Source organism: Homarus americanus, unplaced genomic scaffold (genome assembly GCF_018991925.1).
Source record: "Homarus americanus isolate GMGI-L3 unplaced genomic scaffold, GMGI_Hamer_2.0 scaffold7626, whole genome shotgun sequence".
Lineage (NCBI taxonomy): Eukaryota > Metazoa > Arthropoda > Malacostraca > Decapoda > Nephropidae > Homarus > Homarus americanus.
Genome location: NW_024718273.1, coordinates 2,401,455 through 2,429,021, shown reverse-complemented (window position 1 = coordinate 2,429,021; position 27,567 = coordinate 2,401,455). Strand labels below are relative to the sequence as shown.

At 41.8% G+C, this 27,567-nt stretch overlaps 1 protein-coding gene across 1 annotated transcript in view; it reads left to right on the top strand.

Moving 5' to 3' along the window:
• Positions 1-27,567, top strand: part of LOC121859369 — a 532,182-nt gene that overhangs the window by 302,444 nt on the left and 202,171 nt on the right. Inside the window, exons 49-53 of the mRNA XM_042356146.1 lie at positions 1,916-2,035; positions 7,889-8,036; positions 9,403-9,497; positions 11,699-11,777; positions 13,530-13,598. Of these exons, the coding sequence (XP_042212080.1) occupies positions 1,916-2,035; positions 7,889-8,036; positions 9,403-9,497; positions 11,699-11,777; positions 13,530-13,598 (511 nt within the window). The remainder of the gene's footprint in view (positions 1-1,915; positions 2,036-7,888; positions 8,037-9,402; positions 9,498-11,698; positions 11,778-13,529; positions 13,599-27,567) is intronic.

Sequence of the window (27,567 nt, the reverse complement as noted above, 5' to 3'; positions counted from 1 at the left end):
CTTTAACCTGTTGAAACAGAAAATTATCTCTCAGAGTTTCTATAAAAAGAGTAGCTGGGTTATTTAAGTCATTTGTCATGGTCTCATTTCTCCAGTCGATGTCGCCATAGTTAGTCCCCTATGACAAGAAGGTGGCTAGGATTGAACACCATTGCATTGTCTATTAAGGCTCTTAAGTTCCTTTGGTTTAATACAGTTTGGGGATCTGTAGATACACCTGACAATAAGTAAGTCCCCTCCCTTTAATTTAATTTTACATCACTTGGATTCTTCAAAAACATCCTCTCCCTGTACCCTCGCCTGGCTGGCTCTAAAGTCTTGCCTAGCATAGATAACCACACCCCTCTTGCAAGTTGCTTGAGAAAGGTTCGTAAATGAGTCATATCCATCAATACTGAACTGACATTCCTACAGGTTGATTCTCCTGTTCTTGTACAGCAGTTTTACAACTCCTACTATATCAGGTTGCTGGACCTTCAGCAGTGTTTCAAACTCCTCTCTCTTATCAAGGAATGTGTCGGTATTAGTGTACATGACTTTCAAGCCGGAATTTGTTTTCGGTAATGTCTCTGCTCTTGGTATTGACCCCCCCCCCCTCCCCTCTTTCTCAGCAGCTGCAACATTTGTTACATACTTTGTATTTTGCGGGGTGTGTGGTCAGAGATGTCATTGTTTACATGGTACTCGCCTCCACCTTGGTGGGAGGTAGAGCGGGTGGGGGTGTTCCTCCGTCCCCTATATAGTACTGAGATTCTTCCTGTACCTTTATAGTATATCTTCTTTATAATTTATATGTTACTACAAATATAAAGATTATATAAATACAAGTAATTTTTCTCCAGAAATCGCACTCCCCGTTTCACTGTGAAGTACATATGCAGTATGTACTGTAGTAGCCAGAGTAAAATATAATTTGTTTTCGGTAATCCTGGAGTAGATGGCTAACACAAGAACACTTTCGATTTCATTCAGTTTTTCCACAGATGTTCTATGGATGATAGTAACTAATAAAAATGATATGACAATGCACAGAACCTAATAGAACCTGACCTACCCAACCAAATAACCCTACCAAACCTTGCCTAACTTTTGGCCCCCCCAGACCCCACCCCCCCCCCTGCACCATATAAACAGAAAGTACTTACTGTATTTTGATATCTTATACCAATTAAAGCAACTTTCTTAAAGCAGCATGGTGTAATTTTATATTCTTTTTGTGGACCTGAGAGAACACTCAGACCAATTGGGTCATTTGTAGCACGGGAACAAAAAAGAGCTACCGGCAACTCACGCCGACACAAGAGGTTTTCACTGTGTTTTACCCTGCAATTTCCCTCATTCTTTATGCCCCGCCCACTACAGGTAATTTATGATCACAGATAGAGAAAAAAAATATGTAAAAAAAATACTCAAAATTATAGGAGAAAGTTGTATCATATTTATTACATAGAATCCTCCAAAGAACATCTGTGGAAAAAATGAACAAAATTGAACATGTTCTGGTGTTAGCCATCTTCTTCAGAAGTACTGCTTTATCATACAATTGATAATTGTGACAAGTTAATTTTATACAGTGGTAAGTATAAACTTTGTCTCCCATATACTGTTCATGTTTTTTTTTCTAAATATCATTGTATTTCACCTTAAACACATTATGTCTTCCTTCTATAAATTATTTCTTAAACATTATGTAAGTGCTACTCAACATCATGTCTACTATGTACTTTACCCCCTGTATTAATAAATCATGGGTCCTATAGTATATCACCAGATTCTGTTTACTAACATTAAACTTTTGATTTATATTAGTATGTTAGCATCATTAGCGTACAGTACACAATCTGCTCTATATCTAGTACATAGAATGTCTGTTGTCATCAGAACAAATTAACATTTAACAATTTTAAACATGCAGCCTGGGAGAGCCTTCCTGGTGACTGACTGTCAGATGTGTCAGTGTGTCAACAACTTCCTGACGTGTGACTCCACCTCGTGCATCACCACAACACCCATTACAGTACAGGTTTCTGGAAAGGTGAGCCGTGTTTTGCATGAGATATTTATTTCATTGTCAAGTTGAATATGTTGTTATATATTTCTGTGCTTGAACAACATATACGAAGACAGTTCATGCAATAGAAAAGATTATTTTACAGAGAGGAGACAAGGAATATAATTTTATCAATATAAAAAAATATATGACTGGAATGGTTAATGGGATGGTACTGTACAAGGATTCGATACATCTCACGTTTTTTGCTTATAGCAGCCAGTGTTAGTTGTAATGTACCGTATATATTGCACTCTGTGATTGGTCTAGGCATCCTTGCCCCTCCCGCCACCCACGCTCTCCGCCGCCACACCAGTCTCACTGTCTCTGCTTACATTCACTCGTGCCCCTGAACCAGTGCTTTTTTTTCTTTCTACACAATGGCTTCCACTGGACCCCCACCACCCCCGAGAGGCCTTGAACTACCATAATAAAATTAAGATGTTTTTTTTACTACAATGTACAGTATTGTGTCGGCGATAGCCAAAAAAAGGTGAGTCTGGCGATCGGCCTAGTCTCTATTTCAATTAATCCCATAGGTTCTGTTATTTTATTTACGCGTTTCGCTTTATACGCGGACCTCAATGGGTTTAATTAACCTCTTAAAACCAGACTATACATATTTTATTTTACATATATAAAGATATGTACAGTCCCCCCAAAAAGTTATTATTTCTGGCATTTGTTGTAATTATGGTGAATCACCGTGCTCCATCTTTAGTATAATAATATAATGGTATTGGCGTAGCGAAAATATATCAACGACAGTCAAATAGTGGGTGTTCTCTGCTGGAAATCCCTGACCACTAGGACCCCGAGACTCATTGGAAGACACAGCTTGCACTGACAGACATGGAGAAATGTCATTTTCCGAATAACAGCATAGATATGAATCAATGATTGCTAGCATTGTGTTTTCCTCATTGTAACTGTTATAGGTATAATAATTATAAAAGTCATATAGTTCTAATGACTATTAATAATGTTACTAACACTAGGTTAGATTAAGCAATGACAATACATTCTAGGGAATGAAAACAATATTCTTAGAGGTATTTTTTACTTTCTAAATTTATTATTCGAGTTTCTACCTATCAAAATTTAGTATATCCACCCCCTCATGTTGCCTTTGATGTCTCCATAGTGACTCTCAATGACGACATCGTATTGTAGTGTGTATCAGATAATGTTCCGTTGCCAGCACGAATCATGAGATGAAACGTTATATTACTTTGTCAATTGAGGTAGAAATAATATTAAAATGCAGTAAATCATAATGTCATTGTACTGTAATTGTATATGGAAAATGAATGTAATATCGGATCATTGTGTTTCATATTTCATTCGAAGCGATTCCATTGTAACTTCGGTTCATGAAAATATAGTAAAGTTATGCAGTAAGTCCTCACTTAACGTCGAGGTTGCGTTCCTAAAAATGCGACGTTATGCAAAACAACGTTAAGCGGATCAATTTTCCCCATAGGAAATAGATAATATACGGGAGTTGCGTTCCTGAGCCTACCTTTGCCCCATGAAATACATTACATATACAGAAAATCATTGCCATTTCTATAGAAAATAATGCATACATATACAACTACTAAGTTTGTATTGGTACTCACTGATGGGTGGAGGTGGTAGAGCGTGTGTGTGGTGGGTAGTGAAGCAGAGGAGTCGGATGGTGGAAGGGGATGAGTATGGCAGGAGCTGAGGAGGAGGGTGGGAGCAGAGGAGGGCAGGAGAGGAAGGTGGATTGTCACTTGGACTCTGCACCAAGCCGAGAGACCATAACACGGCCATATGACAGAGGGTGACGCACTGTAAAATGTAGTCTGTGACGACGCAAAATGACGTAGAATTGGATCACCGTTAAACAAATTTTTTGTCTCTAAAGTTTAGCAACTTAGTACCAAAACAACGTGAAGCGGGGCAACACTGAGCTCGGACTTACTGTATCCCTATTTGGCAACCCATCCCCTGAGGCTGAAATATTATCAAAGGTGCATATATCAGTGGGGTTACTCATGACGTTATTAATTTTGCATATGGTATCACAATTCATCCTATTTCATTACATTATGTAGAGAATAGGTGGTGTACTGCAGATATCATGTTGATTATCAGGTGCAAGAAGAAAGAATAAAAGGTGCAACTCACAATCAGAAATGCCAACAGAACCAAGATTAAGACTGCTGTGTACGTGTGGGTCGTTCGACATGTGCCCGGGTGGGCTAATTCCCATAAAAAAAAATATATATATAAATAAAAAAAAATATGCTGATTACCAGTTAACAGATTTGCACTCATAGTTACGCTGTCAATGGAAATTCATGTACTAGTACGTATCAAGGAAACAAGAACAATATGGTATGCCTGCTAACTTTAGTTGTATTATTTGACATATATAAAATGTGAGAACCAGGCAACAATAACTGTTCATATAACTGTCGTTGTAAATTCGTCAGGATGTAAATAAACAAACATATGTCACTGACTGTTAGAGGAAGTAAAGAAACAAACATATGTCACTGACTAATGTTAGAGGAAGTAAAGAAACAAACATATGTCACTGACTAATGTTAGAGGAAGTAAAGAAACAAACATATGTCACTGACTAATGTTAGAGGAAGTAAAGAAACAAACATATGTCACTGACTAATGTTAGAGGAAGTAAAAACAAATATATGTCACTGACTAATGTTAGAGGAAGTAAGAAACATATGTCACTGACTGTTAGAGGAAGTATACAAACAAACATGTCACTGACTAATGTTAGAGGAAGTAAAGAAACAAACATATGTCACTGACTAGTGTTAGAGGAAGTAAAAACAAACATATGTCACTGACTAATGTTAGAGGAAGTAAAGAAACAAACATATGTCACTGACTAATGTTAGAGGAAGTAAAGACACAAATATATGTCACTGACTAATGTTAGAGGAAGTATACAAACAAACATATGTCACTGACTGTTAGAGGAAGTATACAAACAAACATATGTCACTGACTAATGTTAGAGGAAGTAAAGAACAAATATATGTCACTGACTAATGTTAGAGGAAGTATACAAACAAACATATGTCACTGACTGTTAGAGGAAGTATAGAAACAAACATGTCACTGACTGTTAGAGGAAGTAAAGAAACAAACATATGTCACTGACTAATGTTAGAGGAAGTAAAAAACAAATATATGTCACTGACTAATGTTAGAGGAAGTAAAGAAACAAACATATGTCACTGACTAGTGTTAGAGGAAGTAAAGAAACAAACATATGTCACTGACTAGTGTTAGAGGAAGTAAAGAAACAAACATATGTCACTGACTAATGTTAGAGGAAGTAAAGAAACAAACATATGTCACTGACTAATGTTAGAGGAGAAGAATGAAACATATGTCACTGACTAATGTTAGAGGAAGTATACAAACAAACATATGTCACTGACTAATGTTAGAGGCGGAAGACACAAATATATGTTACTGACTAGTGTTAGAGGAAGTATAAACAAACATATGTCATTGACTAATGTTAGAGGAAGTAAAGCCACAAATATACAAGTATTGACTAGAAGGTTAGAGGAAGTATACAAACAAACATATGTCACTGACTAATGTTAGAGGGCGGAAGACACAAATATATGTTACTGACTAGTGTTAGAGGAAGATACAAACAAACATATGTCACTGACTAATGTTAGAGGAAGTATAAAAACAAATATATGTCACTGACTAATGTTAGAGGAAGTAAAGAAACAAACATATGTCACTGACTAGTGTTAGAGGAAGTAAAGAAACAAACATATGTCACTGACTAATGTTAGAGGAAGTAAAGAAATAAACATATGTCACTGACTAATGTTAGAGGAAGTAAAGAAACAAACATATGTCACTGACTAATGTTAGAGGAAGTAAAGAAACAAACATATGTCACTGACTAATGTTAGAGGAAGTAAAGAAACAAACATATGTCACTGACTAATGTTAGAGGAAGAATAGAAACAAACATATGTTACTGACTAGTGTTAGAGGAAGTAAAGAAACAAACATATGTCACTGACTAATGTTAGAGGAAGTAAAGAAACAAACATATGTCACTGACTAATGTTAGAGGAAGTAAAGAAACAAACATATGTCACTGACTAATGTTAGAGGAAGTATAAAAACAAATATATGTCACTGACTAATGTTAGAGGAAGTAAAGAAACAAACATATGTCACTGACTAATGTTAGAGGAAGTAAAGAAACAAACATATGTCACTGACTAATGTTAGAGGAAGTAAAGAAACAAACATATGTCACTGACTAATGTTAGAGGAAGTAAAGAAACAAACATATGTCACTGACTAGTGTTAGAGGAAGTAAAGAAACAAACATATGTCACTGACTAATGTTAGAGGAAGAATAGAAACAAACATATGTCACTGACTAATGTTAGAGGAAGTAAAGAAACAAACATATGTCACTGACTAATGTTAGAGGAAGAATAGAAACAAACATATGTCACTGACTAATGTTAGAGGAAGTAAAGAAACAAACATATGTCACTGACTAATGTTAGAGGAAGTAAAGAAACAAACATATGTCACTGACTAATGTTAGAGGAAGAATAGAAACAAATGGGTTTATTGTACAATATTTGGGCAATATCGGTCGACCAAGCCTAAAACTCACTACTCCACAGTAACTATACACTTTCTTGATGAAACATTTATAGTGAAACATAATACACGCAAATGATCTTATAACGTCGTTGATAAACTTGAAATTTTTCCTTGTAATGTCTGTGTCGTTGTTATTTACTTACATCAAATCAAATCGCCATAAGATCACAGAGTCAACAATCCCAATGTCGGTTTGTATAATTTATACAGTATGCATAATACTATCCATAAGTCCTATATATAAGTATCGTAGCAAACTCGTTAGAATGTATAGAAAATTATGTACATTATTTATGACACAGGAAGAAGAAATAGAAAATGAAAAAGGTGCGGTACGATAACCTGGCCATAGCGGTCGCCTCAGCCTTCAGTCGCCCCTTACAAGCTGCATTACAAACTATAGATACTGTACAGATGCGCGAGACCTTCACCAGATACTTGTTTTTATTATGTACAGTACATTATAAATCTAAACATAAGTATCGTAACAAACTCGTTAGAATGTACATGAAAATTTTATAAATTATTTATGACACAGGAAGAAGGACTGGAGAATTAATAAAAAAAAAAATGAAACTGCGTTTTAAGACATTCTGGCCAAAATGGTCGCCAGAGCTTAACACTCAATTATCAATCACCCCTTTACATACAGTACTGCAATAGAGACTGATGCCAGACACCTACACCAGGTAGGGTTATGCATTGTCAGGGATGTATTTACCACAATCAATCAATCAATCCATCCCTCATTCAGTGATAATTTCACTTAATTTTGTTTTTTTCAGGAATGTATCCCCATCATTAAACGAAGGATACCTGTACTTATTTTGTTTTTAATAATTTTTGCCACTTATCAGCTTACTAACTGTTTGGGAAGTCTATCCAGTTTTAGTACAGGAGGAAACCATAAACCTGTGATGTTTGGTAGTGAGGGTCACACTGGATAACACCCTTCTCACGTGTGTCTGGGCTGAGGCTCAAATCCTTGACATTTATTATGTCAGTGTATCAGTTTCAGTTCTCCTCATAGACTGCATTCAATACCTATAATGGTTGTTAGTATTTTCATTCTTTTTTGTGTGTGTTAAAACAGGTTGTGTATGTTTCATAGACAATTGTATATTTTAAGATTGTGTTTTGTAACCCTATTAACATGATATACTTTTCTTGCTTCAGCCAACATTTGAGTGTAATGCATGGAGCTCTTGGTTGAGTGAGTCTTCTCCCAGCTTGGGCAGTGAGAAGGAACTTCTGTCTGACCTGCGCAACAAACACACGAAGTTATGCTCTAGGCCACGGCGAGTGGAGTGTCGGGTGAAGGGAAGTGAGTAGCTTCATTGACACTTGTAAAGCTCATCTATATTGTCTCCAGCATGAGTTATCAGTATTCTCATAACAAGTTAATACTCCAAGCATACTTAAGTCTTCTTTTACTTACCAGGAATTAGATTTCATGGTTAGTCCCCAGTCAATGTCGTTACCAGTAAGTCATCAAAATTATAAATGTTCTTTGAAGTTTTTCTTTATTTCTTATTATGAAAAGACAAAGTCCACATTTGATGCAAAATTCAATTGAATTTTTATTAGATAGTCAAAATGTAACTTTTAATTTTTTTTTTAGAATATTTGCCATCAAAGCATTAAAAATGAAATGATTCATTTACTTACTTTGTAATGTATATTCTTACATACATGACACACTGGATTACATATCTTGAAGTAATAGTCTTCTAAACTTATCTTATTTTTGTTGAGAACAAATAAGCTATTTAGCAATCATCACCATGGGTCTAGAATGCTGGGAATTGATAGTGTAGGCTGTTTGTTTACCTCATGTGTCCACTCTCAGATGTGAGCACAATTTTTTTAACGGGGATTAGCCCACCCGGGCACAGGTCACTGACACACATCGGGGCCTTGGGGGCGAAAATATAATAATAATAATAATAATAATAATAATAATAATAATAATAATAATAATAATAATAATAATAATAATAATAATAATAATAATAATAATAATAATAATAATAATAATAATAATAATAATAATAATAATAATAATAATAATAATAATAATAATAATAATAATAATAATAATAATAATAATAATAATAATAATAATAAAGAACCATAAAGAAATATACAAATGAAAAAAAAATCAAGAGTGAGAAACAATATATGTATGTTGTGTTGTCAAAGTAAGAGAAACAATTGAGACCCTGCAATTGTGTGTAAATGAGGCAGAAAGTCAGATCAGCAACCTGGGACTTGGTCACAATTTTCGTGATGCCATATGGCAGCAGGTTCTACTATTAGACAACACATTATGCTTCCAGTATCTTCCCAGGAGGTAGTACCTCCCTGTTTGGTAGCTGCCTATCTACCTACTACCTGTAGTAGCTGATGTGTGGGTGTTGGCTGAAGGTTGAGTTGAATTAGACTGGGGTGTGTTATTATAACCCTACTTATTTTTTCCCTCTACTTACAGTATAATAAATGAGGTTTAATTCTGTTTATCACAAATTATATGCAGATGCAGCTGTTATCATCATTTGTAGAATAAAAAACGTGTGAGCAGCTATGGGTATCCCTTATATTAATGATAAAATAAAATCAGTCAACAGAGTTACCTAAATATTAATTATAGTAGTTGTGTGAAACTGTAATTGGCATTATGATTGTTTCAGGCCACGAACTACCAGAAGAGGCAGGGCAAGTGGTGACGTGCCACCGTAAGAAAGGCCTCGAGTGTCTCGCCTCAGAAAATGCTCAAGGTTGTAAGGTGAGAAATATAAACAACTGATGTTTTCTGATGTAATTGAACATGTACATTTTAATTATTTTTTCTCTGTACAGTATTGTAATATTGCATTTATGGTAAGTGAAAACAATATAAGGGTGAATCATGTTATTCAAAGGGGAGGGATTTAATGTAATCTCAAACACAGTACAATATAAGGGATGGGGATTTGAATATACTATTCTATCAATAGATTTAAGTGGGAAGGTGGTGCTTGTTGATCACTTGAATAATTCAGGGTACACACTGTGTCTTGAAGGTGCTTCAACTGTACAGTATTTTGGATTGATTGGGTCACTGAGCCTTAATTGGTAGAAATTTCTTATAGATGTCACCTCAATAATCCAGGAAGCTTGGATGATTGCTGGATTCTTTTATTAATATATTTTATGATACATAATTATGTACTGATGGAGAATTAAAAAATAAATAAATAAAGAAATAAATGCACACACCGGTACAGTAAGTCATCATTTAACGTTGGCCCTGACAACGTTGTTTCGTTATAATGTCCCTATTCTTTTGATACACATGATTCGGATAACGTCCCGCTGATTCAGTATAACGTCGTCACGGACTACTTTGTACAGTACATCACCCTCTCTCATCTTGACTCTCTATGCTCTCACCCGCATTTGTGCGTGTTTATGTGTTTTTGCTCTTAATACTGTACTCTAACCATTCAAAATGGCTTCCAAGTGCCCATCAAATTTTACTAATGCTAGTGTTGTGAAGAAGCAACATAAGACTATTAGCCTTGCTATGAAAATGGAGGTTTTAAACTGGGAGGAGGAGCCACCCGCCGGGTCTCAATGACTCGCCACCCTCCTCCTCCTCTCCCACCCTCGTCCTCTGCTCCACTACCCATCACACACTCGCTCCATCACCTACCCCCGTCAGTGAGTACAGTTCAAAATTCATTAGTTGATTTATATATATATATATATATATATATATATATATATATATATATATATATATATATATATGCAAGTAAATCACTGTAGGTGCGTGATCTAGGTTTATGCTGATATATATATATATATATATATATATATATATATATATATATATATATATATATATATATATATATATATATATATATATATTTATTTATATATACTATTTTCAGTAAAATTGCCATTGAATTTCTGTATATGTAATGTATTTCATGGGACAAAGAGAGGTTGGGGAACTTAACTCCTGTATTTTATCTATTTCTTATGGGGGAAATTGATTCCGTTAACGTTGTTTCCATTAACGTTTCGGTTTTCAGGAACAGAACCACAGCGTTAAGCAAGGATTTACTGTACTGCAAAATATTATTATGTACTGTGATGAAATAAACAAAGTTTACTCCATTAACTTAGCAAATAATCTTCTAAACTGAGATGCGTGATACAGCATAACACACATCTAATTTTACATTTGTGAGGAACAAATGTTTGTGTATTATAGGCTCTGCACTGACTAACTCACCTACTGATCATTTGGAAGACTTAAGATGTCTTAGATTACGTATTTGTTTGTATGATTGATCTGTAACATCACAGACACCAAATACAGTAGTTGATCTGATAATAATTTCAATATTATGAAGCAAATTTTCTTGATTGCTACTATAAATATTCCAAAGTATAAAATATTCTAATTTTTAAAAATTTTGTTTTTAATCGTACCTGGAAGTTTGGGCACATTTTAAACCAACCTGGGCAGCAATATATCCAAAATTGTTTTTTAGTAAATTTTTAGACGTACATGCAGCATACATAAGCTATACACTATGATAAGTAATTTTTATTAAAAAATGTGCATCATACATGCTCCAGAGTTTAAGAAAAATAAGGCACAGATATGACATACATAGACCACACACAGCCAAAAAATGGCACTTACACAAAACAAATGAGGTGTCAAGAGTAAACTATTGCTTGAGTCTACCTGGTACAGTATTTTAGGAGGAATCTTGACTTAGGAGAGAAGGTTTTAAGTTAAAATAGCCAGTTTTGAAGGAGAGACAGTTTCTTAATGCCAAATTATTGAGTTCATAACTTTACAAGAAACAGAATTTAATGGTGTTAACACATTTCATCTTGAAGAAAATATGGCTTCATTTGATATACTGCATTTTAGAAAATGTAATGTGAAATTAAGTTATAATGTATGTCATCTTCTCACAGGACTATGAAGTGCGTTTCTTCTGTGAATGTGGTGACTACACTGACAAAGATGAAGTGGAATTCACTGAAAGTACAACATGTGAGTTATTATCAAGGTTTATTCATTAAGGGAAAAATTTATGGTTATTGTTCATGGTGTTTAAGGTGGAACTTTTATATTGATTTATGGCTAATATTCCACAAGCAGCCACCAAGTGATCCTAAATTATATGCTGGTGCTGGGTTATGAACCTAAATTGGATGCCAGTGTTTGCAAAATAATTACTCAGTGAGTAAATGACTAGAGTCGGTTAGGTTAGGTTGTTTTATTTTTGTTTTTTATTCCACATTTCCCCTCTGCATCGAAGCTTTGCTTATGTTAGGTGGAACAGAATAAGAAAGGTCACGACTCAATAATTGTGCATTTCTCCAAACATTCATTATAACCACTGTATTCAGCATGTAAGACTGCTTTAGATATACAGTAGAGGGTTTAAAAATAGTAACGGTATGGGATTGTGTGGAATGATTACCTGATTTGATTGTGATGTACTTGTACTGGTTCTCCAGTTAAGCTTTTTAATTATGTATATGTTGGGCTCAGAAATCGAAAAGCGACCACACCGCGTTGTGGTTGTTTTAAAAATAACAAGAAGGCGAAATTTTGCGTTTGGATTTTACCCTAACCTAACCCAATCCAAACTAACCTAACCTAACCCAATCCAAACTAACCTAATCCTATCCAAACTAACCTAACCTAGCCTAACCCGATCCAAACTAGCCGAACCTAACCTGTAGCAAAATCTCGCTTCTGGTTATTTTCAAAACAACTACAACGCGATGTGGTCGCTTTTCGACTTCTGAGCCAAACATATATACAGATCACCAAACTGTAGCTTCTTAAACCAAAGGAACTTAAGAGCCTTAATTGACCCTAGCCACCTCCCTGTCATGGTGGAAAACTATGGTGACATCAACTGGAGAAATGAAACCATGACAAATGACCTAAATAATCCAGCCACTCTTTTTGTAGAAACTCTGAGAGATAATTTTCTTTCCAACATGTTAAAGATCCGACTCACTACAGAGGGAAACAAACACCCAAACCGCTGGACTTCATCATAACTAACGAGGAGGGTAGGGTGGCCAATCTGGAACATCTAGACCCCGTTGGCACCAGTCACCATGTAATGCTTCCTTCAGATTTAATTGTTAATTGGTTTATAACAAAACCAGTCCAAGGGTCAAATATTACAAGGTCAATTGCGAAGGGATGAGGGAGGAGATGAGGGGTATTCACTGGCCTAGCTCATTAAGATATAAGAACGCAGACACTATGCTGAATACCACAGTTTGCACTTGATCACACACGTTACTGAGGTGAGGGTAAGGAGTACTGACTCTCCCTCAAGGCGCATGGCTGGGTGACGCAATGCTCCCCACCCGCTGCTCCTCTACGTCACGCAAACCAAACTAGTTCTCGTACGTTAATACTACAAACCAGTTGTACCTATGTCGGATTTTTAAAATAATTGACCTTATGGGACCTCGTTCATATCGGCTGGTGTTCGTAAGTCGGACGTCTGTAACTCGTGGACCCACTGTATTATATAAATCATATTAAAACAATAGGATTACACAAAAGATGTATTAGCTGAATATAGATCGAGGTACTGTATATTAAGTATTATTGTTTGGTTGCCATTGATATATATATACAGTATAGTGTATTATGTATTAGAGTGTATAGTTATGTATGATTGATGCTACTGTAAGAGATCATTATACATAGATGGTATATTGACTTGTATATATGAATTTATTTTTCTATGATTGTTGTATGTCATTTCAGTAACCTCGACTACCTACCAAGATGTATCTATTACCAACGTCACTACAGTAGTACCACTCCTGAACGATGGTGAGTGTTGAGCCACAGCTTTTCTCTGATTGTGTTGAATATATCCATCCATATATTTGCCAACTGCTCATAACAGAGACGTGACCGACCGCCCAAGCGCCTAATGAGCCGATCAGTGGCGAAGAGGATAAAAGTAAAAGTAAAAAAAGTAATTTAGCTGAACAGGAGCTTTCATTATCTAGAATTATTTCTTGAGATTAATATAAACAGTAACTTTATCAGACCTTTCTGAAGGGAAGGTATAATTAGTTGTATCTTTATCTATAAGATGAGATGGTTCAACACAATCCCTGCTATATGAGATACAATATCCTGCCCTTTCTTCATGTGATGTGTCATTACAACTTCACTTGTCAGTTGTCTTACACTGTCAGGCTACTGCACACACACACACACACACACACACACACACACACACACACACACACACACACACATTCTGTTTAAGTATTTGTTATCCTCCCATGCTACACTCTCTCTTTGGTTTCTCTGTTCATGTTTGGACCATTACCTTACGACACTGCTCTCTACATTATAAAACACACTCATCTACATTGCATACTACTTCACTTTTAGTCATTCCTTACTCTTGCACCTCAGTCCTCTTACTCTTCTAAGTCTTACTCTTGCCCATCTTACTCTCACCAGTCTTACTCTCATCAGTCTTACTCTCATCAGTCTTATTCTCACCAGTCTTACTCTCACCAATCTTATTCTCACCAGTCTTACTCTCACCAGTCATACTCTCACCAGTCATACTCTCACCAGTCTTACTCTCACCAGTCATACTCTCACCACTCATACTCTCACCAGTCTTACTCCCACCAATCATACTCTCACCAGTCTTACTCCCACCAATCATACTCTCACCAGTCTTACTCCCACCAATCATACTCTCATCAGTCTTACTCTCACCAGTCATACTCTCACCAGTCATACTCTCACCAGTCATACTCTCACCAGTCTTACTCTCACCAGTCATACTCTCACCAGTCATACTCTCACCAGTCAGTCTTACTCTCACCATTCTTACTCTCACCAATCTTACTCTCACCAATCATACTCTCACCAGTCTTACTCTCACCAATCATACTCTCATCAGTCTTACTCTCACCAGTCTTACTCTCACCAATCTTACTCTCACCAATCATACTCTCACCAGTCTTACTCTCACCAGTCATACTCTCACCAGTCATACTCTCACCAGTCATACTCTCACCAGTCTTACTCTCACCAGTCATACTCTCACCACTCATACTCTCACCAGTCTTACTCCCACCAATCATACTCTCACCAGTCTTACTCCCACCAATCATACTCTCACCAGTCTTACTCCCACCAATCATACTCTCATCAGTCTTACTCTCACCAGTCATACTCTCATCAGTCATACTCTCACCAGTCTTACTCCCACCAATCATACTCTCACCAGTCTTACTCCCACCAATCATACTCTCATCAGTCTTACTCTCACCAGTCATACTCTCACCAGTCATACTCTCACCAGTCATACTCTCACCAGTCTTACTCTCACCAGTCATACTCTCACCACTCATACTCTCACCAGTCATACTCTCACCAGTCTTACTCTCACCATTCTTACTCTCACCAATCTTACTCTCACCAATCATACTCTCACCAGTCTTACTCTCACCAATCATACTCTCATCAGTCTTACTCTCACCAGTCTTACTCTCACCAATCTTACTCTCACCAATCATACTCTCACCAGTCTTACTCTCACCAGTCATACTCTCACCAGTCATATTTCATCAGTCTTTACTCTCACGAGTCATACTCTCACCAGTCTTACTCTCACCAGTCATACTCTCATCAGTCTTACTCCTCACCAGTCATCATACTCTCACCAGTCTTTACTCTCACCCAGCGTCTTGGTTCTCACCACCAATCATACTTCACCAGTCTTACTCTCACCAGTCTTTCATTCTCACCAGTCATACTCTCATCAGTCTTTACTCTCACCAGTCACATTTCTCACCAGTCATACTCTCACCAGTCATACTCTCACCAGTCATACTCTCACCAGTCATACTCTCATCAGTCTTACTCTCACCAGTCTTGCTCTCAGCAGTCTTACTCTCACCAGTCATACTCTCACCAGTCTTACTCTCATCAGTCTTACTCTCAGCAGTCTTGCTCTCAGCAGTCTTACTCTCACCAGTCATACTCTCACCAGTCATACTCTCATCAGTCTTACTCCCACCAGTCATACTCTCATCAGTCTTACTCTCACCAGTCATACTCTCATCAGTCTTACTCCCACCAGTCATACTCTCATCAGTCTTACTCTCACCAGTCGCCCCACTCTCACCAGTCATACTCTCACCAGTCTTACTCTCACCAGTCTTACTCTCACCAGTCATACTCTCACCAGTCTGCACTCTCCACCAGTCTTACTCTCACCAGTCTCACCCCACTCTCACCAGTCCCCTCACCAGTCGCCTCTCACCAGTCTTGCTCTCACCAGTCCCTCATCCAGCCTCACTGATCCTCTCACCAGTCATACTCTCACCAGTCCTTGCTCTCACCAGTGCCTCTCACCAGTCCCTCTCACCAGCTCATGCCTCACCAGTCCCCTCTCACCAGTCAGCCTCTCACCAGTCTTACTCTCACCAGTCCTACTCTCACCAGTCTTGCTCACCAGTCATACCTCACCAGTCCCACTCCACCAGTCTTACTCTCACCAGTCATCCTCTCCACCAGTCCCACTCTCACCAGTGCCTCTCACCAGTCTTACTCTCACCAGTCCTCTCACCAGTCCCCACTCTCACCAGTCTTACTCTCACCAGTCCCTCTCACCAGTCTTACTCTCACCAATCATACTCTCACCATGCCTCTCACCAGTGCCCACTCACCAGTCATGCCTCACCAGTCCTCTCACCAGTCCCCTCACCAGTGCCTCACCAGTCTTGCTCTCACCAGTCATCCCTCACCAGTCTTACTCTCACCAGTCATACTCTCACCAGTCCCATTCTCACCAGTCCCTGTCTCACCAGTCTTACTCTCACCAGTCTTACTCTCACCAGTCTTGCTCACCAGTCTTACTCTCACCAGTCATACTCTCACCAGTGCCTCTCACCAGTCCCACTCTCACCAGTCTTACTCTCACCAGTGCCTCTCACCAGTCCCACTCTCACCAGTCCCTGCTCACCAGTCCTCTCCCTCCCACCAGTCATACTCACATCGCCCTCACCAGTCTCACTCTCACCAGTGCCTCACCAGTCTTCTCTCACCAGCCTTACTCTCACCAGATGCCTCTCACCAGTGCTTCACCAGTCAACTCTCACAGTCTTACTCTCACCAGTCACTCTCACCAGTACTCCCAGTCTTACTCTCACCAGTCTGCCTCCACCAGTCCCTCCAGTCTTGCTCATACTCTCACCAGTCTTCACTTCTCACCAGTCATACTCATCCAGTCTACTCTCTCACCAGTCTTCTCACCAGTCTTCACCTACTCACAGTCCTTCACCAGTCTTACTCACCAGTCTTCACCAGTCTTACTCTCACCAGTCATACTCTCACCAGTCTTACTCACCAGTCTTACTCACCAGTCTTACTCACCAGTCTTCCGTCTCTCACCAGTCATACTCTCCAGTCTTACTCTCACCAGTCCTTACTCTCACCAGTCTTACTCCTCACCAGTCTTACTCCACCAGTCTTACTCACCAGTCTTACTCACCAGTCTTCTCACCAGTCATCTCCAGTCTTACTCTCCCAGTCGCCTCTCACCAGTCTTACTCACCAGTGCCTCCTCACCAGTCCACTCTCACCAGTCCCACTCTCACCAGTGCCTCCCAGTCACCCACTCTCACCAGTGCCTCTACCAGTCGCCTCACCAGTCATGCCTCACCAGTCTTACTCACCAGTCTTACTCTCACCAGTCATACTCTCACCAGTCTTACTCTCACCAGTCTTACTCTCCACCAGTCATACTCTCACCAGTCTTACTCACCAGTCCTCTCACCAGTCTTACTCTCACCAGTCTTACTCTCACCAGTCCCCTCTCACCAGTCATTCTCACCAGTCATACTCTCACCAGTGCCTCTCACCAGTCCCTCTCACCAGTGCCTCTCACCAGTCATACTCTCACCAGTCTCCCACCAGTCTTCTCTCACCAGTCTACTCTCACCAGTCGCCTCTCACCAGTCTTACTCTCAGTCATACTCTCATCAGTCTTATTACCAGTCTTGCTCTCACCAGTCTTACTTTCTCACCAGTCATACTCTCTCACCAGTCTTACTCTCACCAGTCTGCCCTTCCATCCACCAGTCACCAGTCTTTTCCAGTCTTACTCACCAGTCTTACTCTCACCAGTCACCCTCCAGTCTTCTCTCACCAGTCCTTCTCACCTCTCTCTCCCAGTCTTACTCCACCAGTCATACTCACCAGTCTTACTCTCCACCAGTCTTACTCACCAGTCTTACTCTCACCAGTCTTCCACAGTCTTCTCACCAGTCTTACTCCACCAGTCTTACTCCACCAGTCCATCCAGTCTTCTCACCAGTCTTACTCTCTCACCAGGTACTCTCTCCAATCATACTCTCACCAGTCACCCCTCTCACCATCTTACTCTCACCAGTCTTATTCTCACCAGTCCTCACTCTCACCAGTCATGCTCACCAGTGCCCCTCTCAGTCTTACTCCCGTCTCCTCACCGTCCCTCCTCACCAGTCTTACTCTCACCAGTCTTACTCTCACCAGTGCCTCTCACCAGTCTTACTCTCACCAGTCACCCCACTCTCACAGTCATGCCCTCACCAGACATACTCTCACCATACTCTCACCAGTGCCCCTCTCACCAGTCCATCACTCTCACCAGTGCCTCTCACCACTCCCCCTCTCACCAGTCAGCCTCAGTCCTCACCAGTCGCCTCCTCACCAGTCTTACTCTCACCAGTCTTACTCTCACCAGTCATACTCTCCAGTCTTCTCACCAGTCTTACTCTCACCAGTCCTCACTCTCGCCAGTCTTACTCTCACCAGTCTCACTCTCACCAGTGCCTCTGCCAGTCTTACTCTCACCAGTCTTACTCTCACCAGTCCCTCTCACCAGTTATACTCTCACCAGTCTTACTCTCACCAGTCACTCTCACCAGTCTTGCTCCTGACCAGTCATGCCTCACCAGTGCTCACCAATCATACTCTCACCAGTCATACTCTCACCAGTCATACTCTCACCAGTGCCCTCAGTCATGCTCTCACCAGTTCCTCGCCAGTCGCCTCTCACCAGTGCCCTCAGTGCACTCTCACCAGTGCCTCTCCAGTCATACTCTCACCAGTCGCCTCTCACAGTCCCTCACCAGTGCTCACTCAGTCCATCCTCACCAGTCATACTCTCACCAGTCTTACTCACCAGTACTCTCACCAGTCCTCTCACCAGTCTTTTCTCACCAGTCCTGCCAGTGCCTCTTCACCAGTGCCCATCAGTCACCTCTCACCAGTCTACTCTCATAGTCACCTCTCACCAGTCTTACTCTCTGTCAGCCTCTCACCAGTCTTACTCTCACCAGTCTTCTCACCAGTCATGCTCTCACCAGTCACTCTCACCAGTCTTACTCTCCACCAGTCTTACTCTCACCAGTGCCCCTCTCACCAGTCTGCCTCATCCAGTGCCCACTCACCAGTGCCCCTTCACTAGTCCTCTCACCAATCTACTCTCACCAGTGCATACTCTCACCAGTCACTCACTAGTCATTCTCACCAGTCAGCCTCTCACCAGTCTTACTCTCACCAGTCTTACTCTCACCAGTCACCACCTCTCACCAATGCTCTCACCAGTCTTACTCCTCACCAGTCTTACTCTCACCAGTCTTTATTCTCACCAGTCTTACTCTCACCAGTCTTCTCTCACCAGTCTTGCTCTCAGCGGTCTTGCTCACCAGTCATGCTCACCAGTCCTTCCTCACCAGTCTTACTCACTCGCCATCTCCACCAGTCTTACTCTCACCAGCTCTTACTCTCACCAGTCATTACTCATCAGTCTTCCAGTCCTACCAGTCTACTCCACCAGTCTTACTCCCAGTCCATACTCCACCAGTCTTACTCACCAGTCTTACTCTCACCAGTCCATCTCACCAGTCTTCCAGTCTTCCAGTCTACTCTCACCAGTCTTACTCTCACCAGTCTTCTCAGTCATACTCTCACCAGTCCTTACTCTCACCAGTCTTCACCAGTCTTACTCCAGTCTTGCTCTCACCAGTCTTCTCACCAGTCTTACTCACCAGTCTTACTCTCACCAGTCTTACTCTCACCAGTCCTTACTCTCACCAGTCATACTCTCACCAGTCCCTCTCACCAGTCCTCTCACAGTCATACTCTCACCAGTCTTACTCTCACCAGTCTTACTCTCACTGTCCTTACTCTCACCAGTCCCCACTCACCAGTCTTACTCTCACAGTCTTACTCTCACCAGTGCCTCTCACCAGTCTTACTCTCACCAGATGCCTCACCAGTCACCTTCTCTCACCAGTCTTACTCTCACCAGTGCCTCACCAGTGCCCACTCTCCCCACCAGTGCCCACTCTCACCAGTGCCTCTCGCCAGTGCCCCTCTCACCAGTCCTCTCACCAGTGCCCTCTCACAGTCATACTCACCAGTCATACTCTCACCAGTCTGCCTCACAGTCACTCTCCTGACCTCTCACAGTGCCCACTCTCACCAGTCATACTCTCACCAGTCTTACTCTCACCAGTCTTACTCTCACCAGTCATACTCACCAGTCTTACTCTCACCAGTCTTACTCTCACCAGTCCCTTCTCACCAGTCCTACTCTCACCAGTCTTACTCTCACCAGTCTTACTCACCAGTGCCTCTCCAGTCATACTCTCACCAGTCTTACTCTGCAGTCACTCTCACCAGTCATACTCTCACCAGTCACCCCTCTCACCAGTGCCTCACCAGTCACCCACTCATCAGTCTTACTCTCACCAGTCTTACCTCACCAGTCCCTCTGATCGCCTCTCACCAGTCACCTCTCACCAGTCTTACTCTCACCAGATGCTTACTCTCACCAGTCCCTCTCACAATCCCTCTCACCAGTCATACTCTCACCAGTGCCTCTCACCAGTCGCCCACTCTCACCAGTCTTACTCTCACCAGTCATACTCACGTGCCTCTCCACCAGTCTTACTCTCACCAGTCATACTCTCACCAGTCTTACTCTCCACCAGTCTGCTCTCACCAGTCATGCTCTCACAGTCTTACTCTCACCAGTCACTGTCACCAGTCATACTCTCACCAGTCTTACTCTCACCAGTCTTACTCTCACCAGTCTTACTCACCAGTCTTACTCTCACCAGTCCCTCTCACCAGTGCCTCTCACCAGATCCTCTCACCAGTCCCCTCTCACCAGTCTTACTCTCATCAGTCCTCTCACCAGTCCTCACCAGTCTTACTCTCACCAGTCTTACTCTCACCAGTGCTTCTCTCACCAGTCTGCTCTCACCAGTGCCTCTCACCATCGCGCCTCCACCAGTCGCACTCTCACCAGTGCCCACTCTCCAGTCATGCCTCACCAGTCCTCACCAGTCTCTTCTCTCACCAGTCGCCTGCACTCACTCAGTGCCTCTCACCAGTGCCTCACCGCCAGTGCCCTCTCACAGTGCTCTCACATCTGCTCTCACCAGTCCGCCTCTCACCAGTCTTGCTCTCACCAGTCTTACTCTCGTCATCTCTCTGATCCTCTCACCAATCGCCTCTCACCAGTCATACTCTCACCAGTCTTACTCTCACCAGTCATCCTCTCACCAGTGCCCACTCTCACCAGTCTTACTCTCACAGTCATACTCTCACCAGTCCTTACTCTCACCAGTCATACTCTCACCAGTCGCCTCTCATGATCTTACTCTCACCAGTCTTACTCTCACCAGTCTTACTCTCACCAGTCATACTCTCCTCAGTCATTCTCCACTCCAGTCTCTTGCTCTCACCAGTCCTTCTCTCACCAGTCTTACTCTCACCAGTCCTTACTCTCCCACCAGTCTTACTCTCACCCCTTACTCTCCCAGTCATACTCTCACCAGTCTTACTCTCACCAGTCTTGCTCTCACCAGTCATGCTCACCAGTCTTACTCTCACCAGTCATACTCTCACCAGTCCCGCCTCTCAATCGCCTCTCCAGTCTTCCTCTCCTGTCCGCCTCTCCTGGTCTCTTACTCTCACCAGTCATACTCTCTGAAGTCGCCTCTCCTGATCTTCTCTCACAGTCGCCTCTCACCAGTCCTTACTCTCACCAGTCCTTCTCACCAGTCTTACTCTCTCAGTCGCCTCTCACCAGTCGCCTCCTGTCACCACTTCTCACCAGTCTTACTCTCTCACCAGTCATACTCTCCTGTCACCTCTCACATCTCGCCTCTCACCAGTCATACTCTCACCAGTCTTACTCTCACCAGTCACCTCTCCAGTCCTACTCTCACCAGTCATACTCTCCCAGTCTTACTCTCACCAGTCATACTCTCGTCTTACTCTCGAGTCGCCTCTCACCAGTCATACTCTCACCAGTCTTACTCTCACCAGTCGCTCTCACCAGTCGCCTCTCACCAGTCCTTCCTACCAGTCGCCTCTCACCAGTCTTGCTCTCACCAGTCTCTCTCTCACCAGTCTTACTCTCACCAAGTCGCCACTCTGCCAGTCCTCTCCCAGTCCTTCTCTCTGTCTTACTCTCAGTCGCCTCTCACCGTGCTCTCTTCACCTCTCTGGTCGCCTCTCACCAGTCTTACTCTCCTAGTCCTTCTCTCACCAGTCTTACTCTCACCAGTCTTACTCTCACCAGTCCTTCTCTCCCACTAGTCTTACTCTCACCAGTCTCCTCTCTCCAGTCTTGCTCTCACCAGTCATACTCTCACCAGTCTTACTCTCACCAGTCATACTCTCAAGTCTTACTCTCACCAGTCATACTCACCAGTCTTACTCACCAGTCTTACTCTCACCAGTCCTTCTCTCACCAGTCGCCCTCTCACCAGTCTTACTCTCACCAATCCTTCTCTCCCAGTCCTTTCTCTCACCAGTCGCCCTCTACCAGTCTTACTCTCCACCAATCATACTCTCACAGTCTTCCTCTCACAGTCATGCCTCCACCAGTCTTACTCTCACCAGTCATACTCTCTTCATCCTTCTCTCACCAGTCTTACTCTCACCAGTCTTACTCTCACCAGTCTGCCTCCCTTACCTCCTGATCATACTCTCACCAGTCTTACTCTCACCAGTCATCTCTCACCAGTCATACTCTCACCAGTCTTACTCTCACCAGTCATACTCTCACCAGTCATACTCTCACCAGTCTTACTCTCACCAGTCTTACTCTCACCAGTCATACTCTCGCCAGTCTTACTCTCACCAGTCATACTCACCAGTCCTACTCTCACCAGTCTTAGTCTCACCAGTCATACTCTCACCAAATGTACTCTCACCAGTCTTACTCTCACCAGTCATACTCTCCACCAGTCATACTCTCACCAGTCTTAGTCTCACCAGTCGCCTCTCACCAATCATGCTCTCACCAGTCTTACTCCTACCAGTCGCCTCCTCACCAGTCATACTCTCACAGTCATACTCTCACCAGTCCTCACTCTCACCAGTCTTACTCTCACCAGTCTTACTCTCGCCAGTCTTACTCTCACCAGTCATACTCTCACCAGTCATTCTCTCACAGTCTTACTCTCACCAGTCATACTCTCACCAGTCTTACTCTCACCAGTCATACTCTCACCAGTCTTACTCTCACCAGTCATACTCTCACCAGTCATACTCTCACCAGTCGCCTCTCACCAATCATACTCTCACCAGTCTTACTCACCAGTCTTCCTCTCACCAGTCATACTCTCACCAGTCATACTCTCACCAGTCATACTCTCACCAGTCTTACTCTCATCATCCACTCTCCACCAGTCTTACTCTCACCAGTCATACTCTCACCAGTCATACTCTCTGATCTTACTCCCTCAGTCTTACTCTCACCAGTCTTACTCCCACAGTCATACTCTCACAGTCATACTCTCTGATCTTACTCTCACCAGTCATACTCTCACCAGTCCTTCTTCTCACCAGTCTTACTCTCACCAGTCATACTCTCACCAGTCATACTCTCACCAGTCTTACTCTCACCAGTCATACCTCTCTCACCAGTCATACTCACCAGTCTTACTCTCAGTCTTACTCTCTCAGTCATACTCTCACCAGTCATACTCACCAGTCTTACTCTCACCAGTCATACTCTACCAGTCTTACTCTCACCAGTCATACTCTCACCAGTCTTACTCACCAGTCATACTCTCACCAGTCTTACTCTCACCAGTCATACTCTCCTCAGTCTTACTCTCACCAGTCATACTCTCACCAGTCATACTCTCTCACCAGTCTTACTCTCTCAGTCATACTCTCCTGTCATCACTCTCACCAGTCATACTCTCCCCAGTCTTACTCTCACCAGTCATACTCTCACCAGTCATACTCTCACCAGTCGCACTCTCCCAGTCTTACTCTCACCAGTCCTTCTCTCACCAGTCTTACTCTCACCAGTCATACTCTCACCAGTCATACTCTCCTCAGTCTTACTCTCTCACCAGTCTTACTCTCACCAGTCATACTCTCACCAGTCATACTCTCACCAGTCTTACTCTCACCAGTCATACTCTCACCAGTCTTACTCTCCTAGTCGCCTCACCAGTCTCCTCTCACCAGTCTTACTTCTCACCAGTCTTACTCTCTCAGTCATACTCTCACCAGTCATACTCTCACCAGTCTTACTCTCACCAGTCATACTCTCACCAGTCATACTCTCACCAGTCATACTCTCACCAGTCTTAGTCTCACCAGTCTTACTCCTCACCAAGTCATACCTCACCAGTCATACTCTCACCAGTCTTATCTCACCAGTCATACCTCACCAGTCATACTCTCACCAGTCTTACTACCAGTCATACTCTCACCAGTCATACTCACCAGTCATACTCCTCACCAGTCATACTCTCACCAGTCATACTCTCACCAGTTACTCCCACCAATCACACTCACCAACGTACTTCTCACCAGTCTTACTCTCACCAGTCATATCTCCCACCAGTCATACCTCACCAGTCTTACTCTCACCAGTCATACTCCTCACCAGTCATACCTCCCAGTCATACTCCAGTCTTACTCTCACCAGTCTTACTCCTCACCAGTCTTACTCTCACCAGTCATACTCTCACCAGTCTTACTCTCCCAGTCTTACTCTCACCAGTTTTACTCTCACCAGTCATACTCTCACCAGTCTTACTTCCTGCCAAGTCATACTCTCACCAGTCATACTCTCACCAGTCATAATTCTCACCAGTCATACTCTCACCAGTCATATCCCTGACCAGTCTTACTCTCACCAATCATACTCACCACATACTTTCGCTCAGTCTTACTCTCACCAGTCATACTCTCACCAGTCATACTCTCACCAGTCTTATCTCCACCAACCATACTCTCACCAGTCATACTCTCACCAGTCATACTCTCACCAGTCATACTCTCACCAGTCTTACTCTCACCAGTCTTACTCTCACCAGTCTTACTCTCACCAGTCTTACTCCCACCAACCATACTCTCACCAGTCATACTCTCACCAGTCATACTCTCGCCAGTCTTACTCTCGACAGTCTTACTCTCACCAGTCTTGCTCTCACCAATCATACTCTCGCCAGTCCTACTCTCACCAGTCATACTCTCACCAGTCATACTCTCACCAGTCTTACTCTCGCCAGTCTTACTCTCACCAATCATACTCTCACTAGTCATTCTCTCGCCAGTCTTACTCTCACCAGTCATACTCTCACCAGTCATACTCTCACCAGTCAGTTGGTTGACTCCACTGTCACCTGATTGCCTCGCTGAACTCTAGCATCACTTAGAGTCTTAGATGATGGTTTGAGTGTGGAAGGAGCTATTTTTTGTACATAAAATATGTGCTATTGTATTTTATGACATGCTATGTGTCAATTTTATTATCATAGCTTTTTTTTCTATAAAAAGTGGTTATAGCAAACAGGTGTTAGACATGCGAATATATGATTTCATTTGCTTTTGGATTGTTGGACTAAATTAAAATTTTTACCAAAGAGAACACAGTTGGGATACCTGGAAGATTCAGATGTTGGGATTCAGATTAAATGAATTGAATTGTAAATTAAATGAAATCTAGTGGAAACGTTTTGCATACAGTGGCTGGCTTGACATGAATGGCGGAGGTTGTTGGGTGTTAATGGGTTAATACCGTAGGAACCAAATTTTACCAGGGAGTGCTACATATTAATTCTGGTGCCCTAGATACTCTGTAGTGCAATGTATAGTGAGTGAGCCAGCACACTCTTGACCACAACAATAACAAAACCAGACTGACCAAGCGTGGAGTGCAACGCGGCGAGTGTTACCCACGAGGCCAAATATGCCGAGATTTTACCATAGTTTTTTTTTTATCTCGGCTTTTCCCAAGTTATACTATAATACATTCCGAGGCCATATCGGTGCCGAGTTATATGAAATCCCGAGTTATCGAATGGCGATTTATCGAATATAAGAACATAAGAATGGAGGAAACTGCAGCGGGCCTATTGGCCCATACAGGGCAGTCTCATTTACACCCAACCCCTATTGCTTATATATCCATCCAACCTATGTTTGAAGCTATGTTTACCTATTTCGCGCCTAAATCTAAATTTGTCTAATTTAAAACTATTGTTACGAGTTCGCTCCTGGTTGGATAGTTTGAGTACCTTTGTAATGTCCCCTTTGCTTAGCCCTGATTTCCATTTATACACCTCGATCATATCGCCCCTCACTCTACGTCTCTCGAGGGAGTGCAAATTAAGATGCTTTAACCTGTCTCTGTACTCAAGGTTCCTAATGCCTGGGATGGGGCGCCGATGGTAGAACAGCACCGCTCTTGCCTCTCAAGCGAGATGTCACGGGTTCGATTCCCGGGCTGGTGGTAAAGTTGTTTGGACATACTTCCTAGCCCTCATTGGTCCCTGTTCACCTAGCAGTAATGTAGGTACCTGTTGTAAATCGAAAGTTGCGAATTCGATGTTCAGGGAAAATTGTTGGAGCTTCCAATAACTTGATGACATAAACCATTGACTCTTCAGGCTTCTACGCCCTTGACTCTTCGGGCTTCTATGCCCTTAACTCATGAGACATAAAGGCAAGCATGAACTTAGCATGCTTCCCTGTTGGGCGCTGTAAACGCTTCTGCGCTTCACCTTACACAGGATGTAGGGGTGTGCCAAATAAAAAAAAAAGAAGACCGGGATTAGTCTTGTCATTCTCCTCAGAATTTTTTCCAAGGATTCCATATTCATTCTGTAATACAGTGACCAGAATTGAACTGCGCAATATATATATATATATATATATATATATATATATATATATATATATATATATATATATATATATTTCATTTTTAGTCCATATAACACACGGACTTGAACATATACTCAATGACCTCACCAGCCAGGACTCGAACCCTCGACCTTATGCGTGTGACCAGGGAACGCTACAATCCATGCCACAAGAACACTAAAAGTAATCCTAGACTTTGTTATATTTCACACAAAGCCTGTTCATCGTGCTGATGGCGCTGTCAACCTCCCACTGGGAGGTTTTGTGTGAAATATAACAAAGTCTAGGATTGCTTTTAGTGTCCTTGTGGCATGGTTGGTAGCATTCCTTGGTCACACGCATAAGATCAAGGGTTCGGTTCCTGGCTGGTGAGGTCGTTGATATATATATATATATATATATATATATATATATATATATATATATATAGTGTGTACACGGTACTTTTTTATATAACGAACTAATTCGAGCCCGTTGTTAAATTTAAATTTCTGCAAAGTTGACCTTTCCATTATTTTCACTCGATTTAGCAAACTAGCTCACTAAATTGAGTGTGATTCCATCAAATTTTCACTAAATTGAA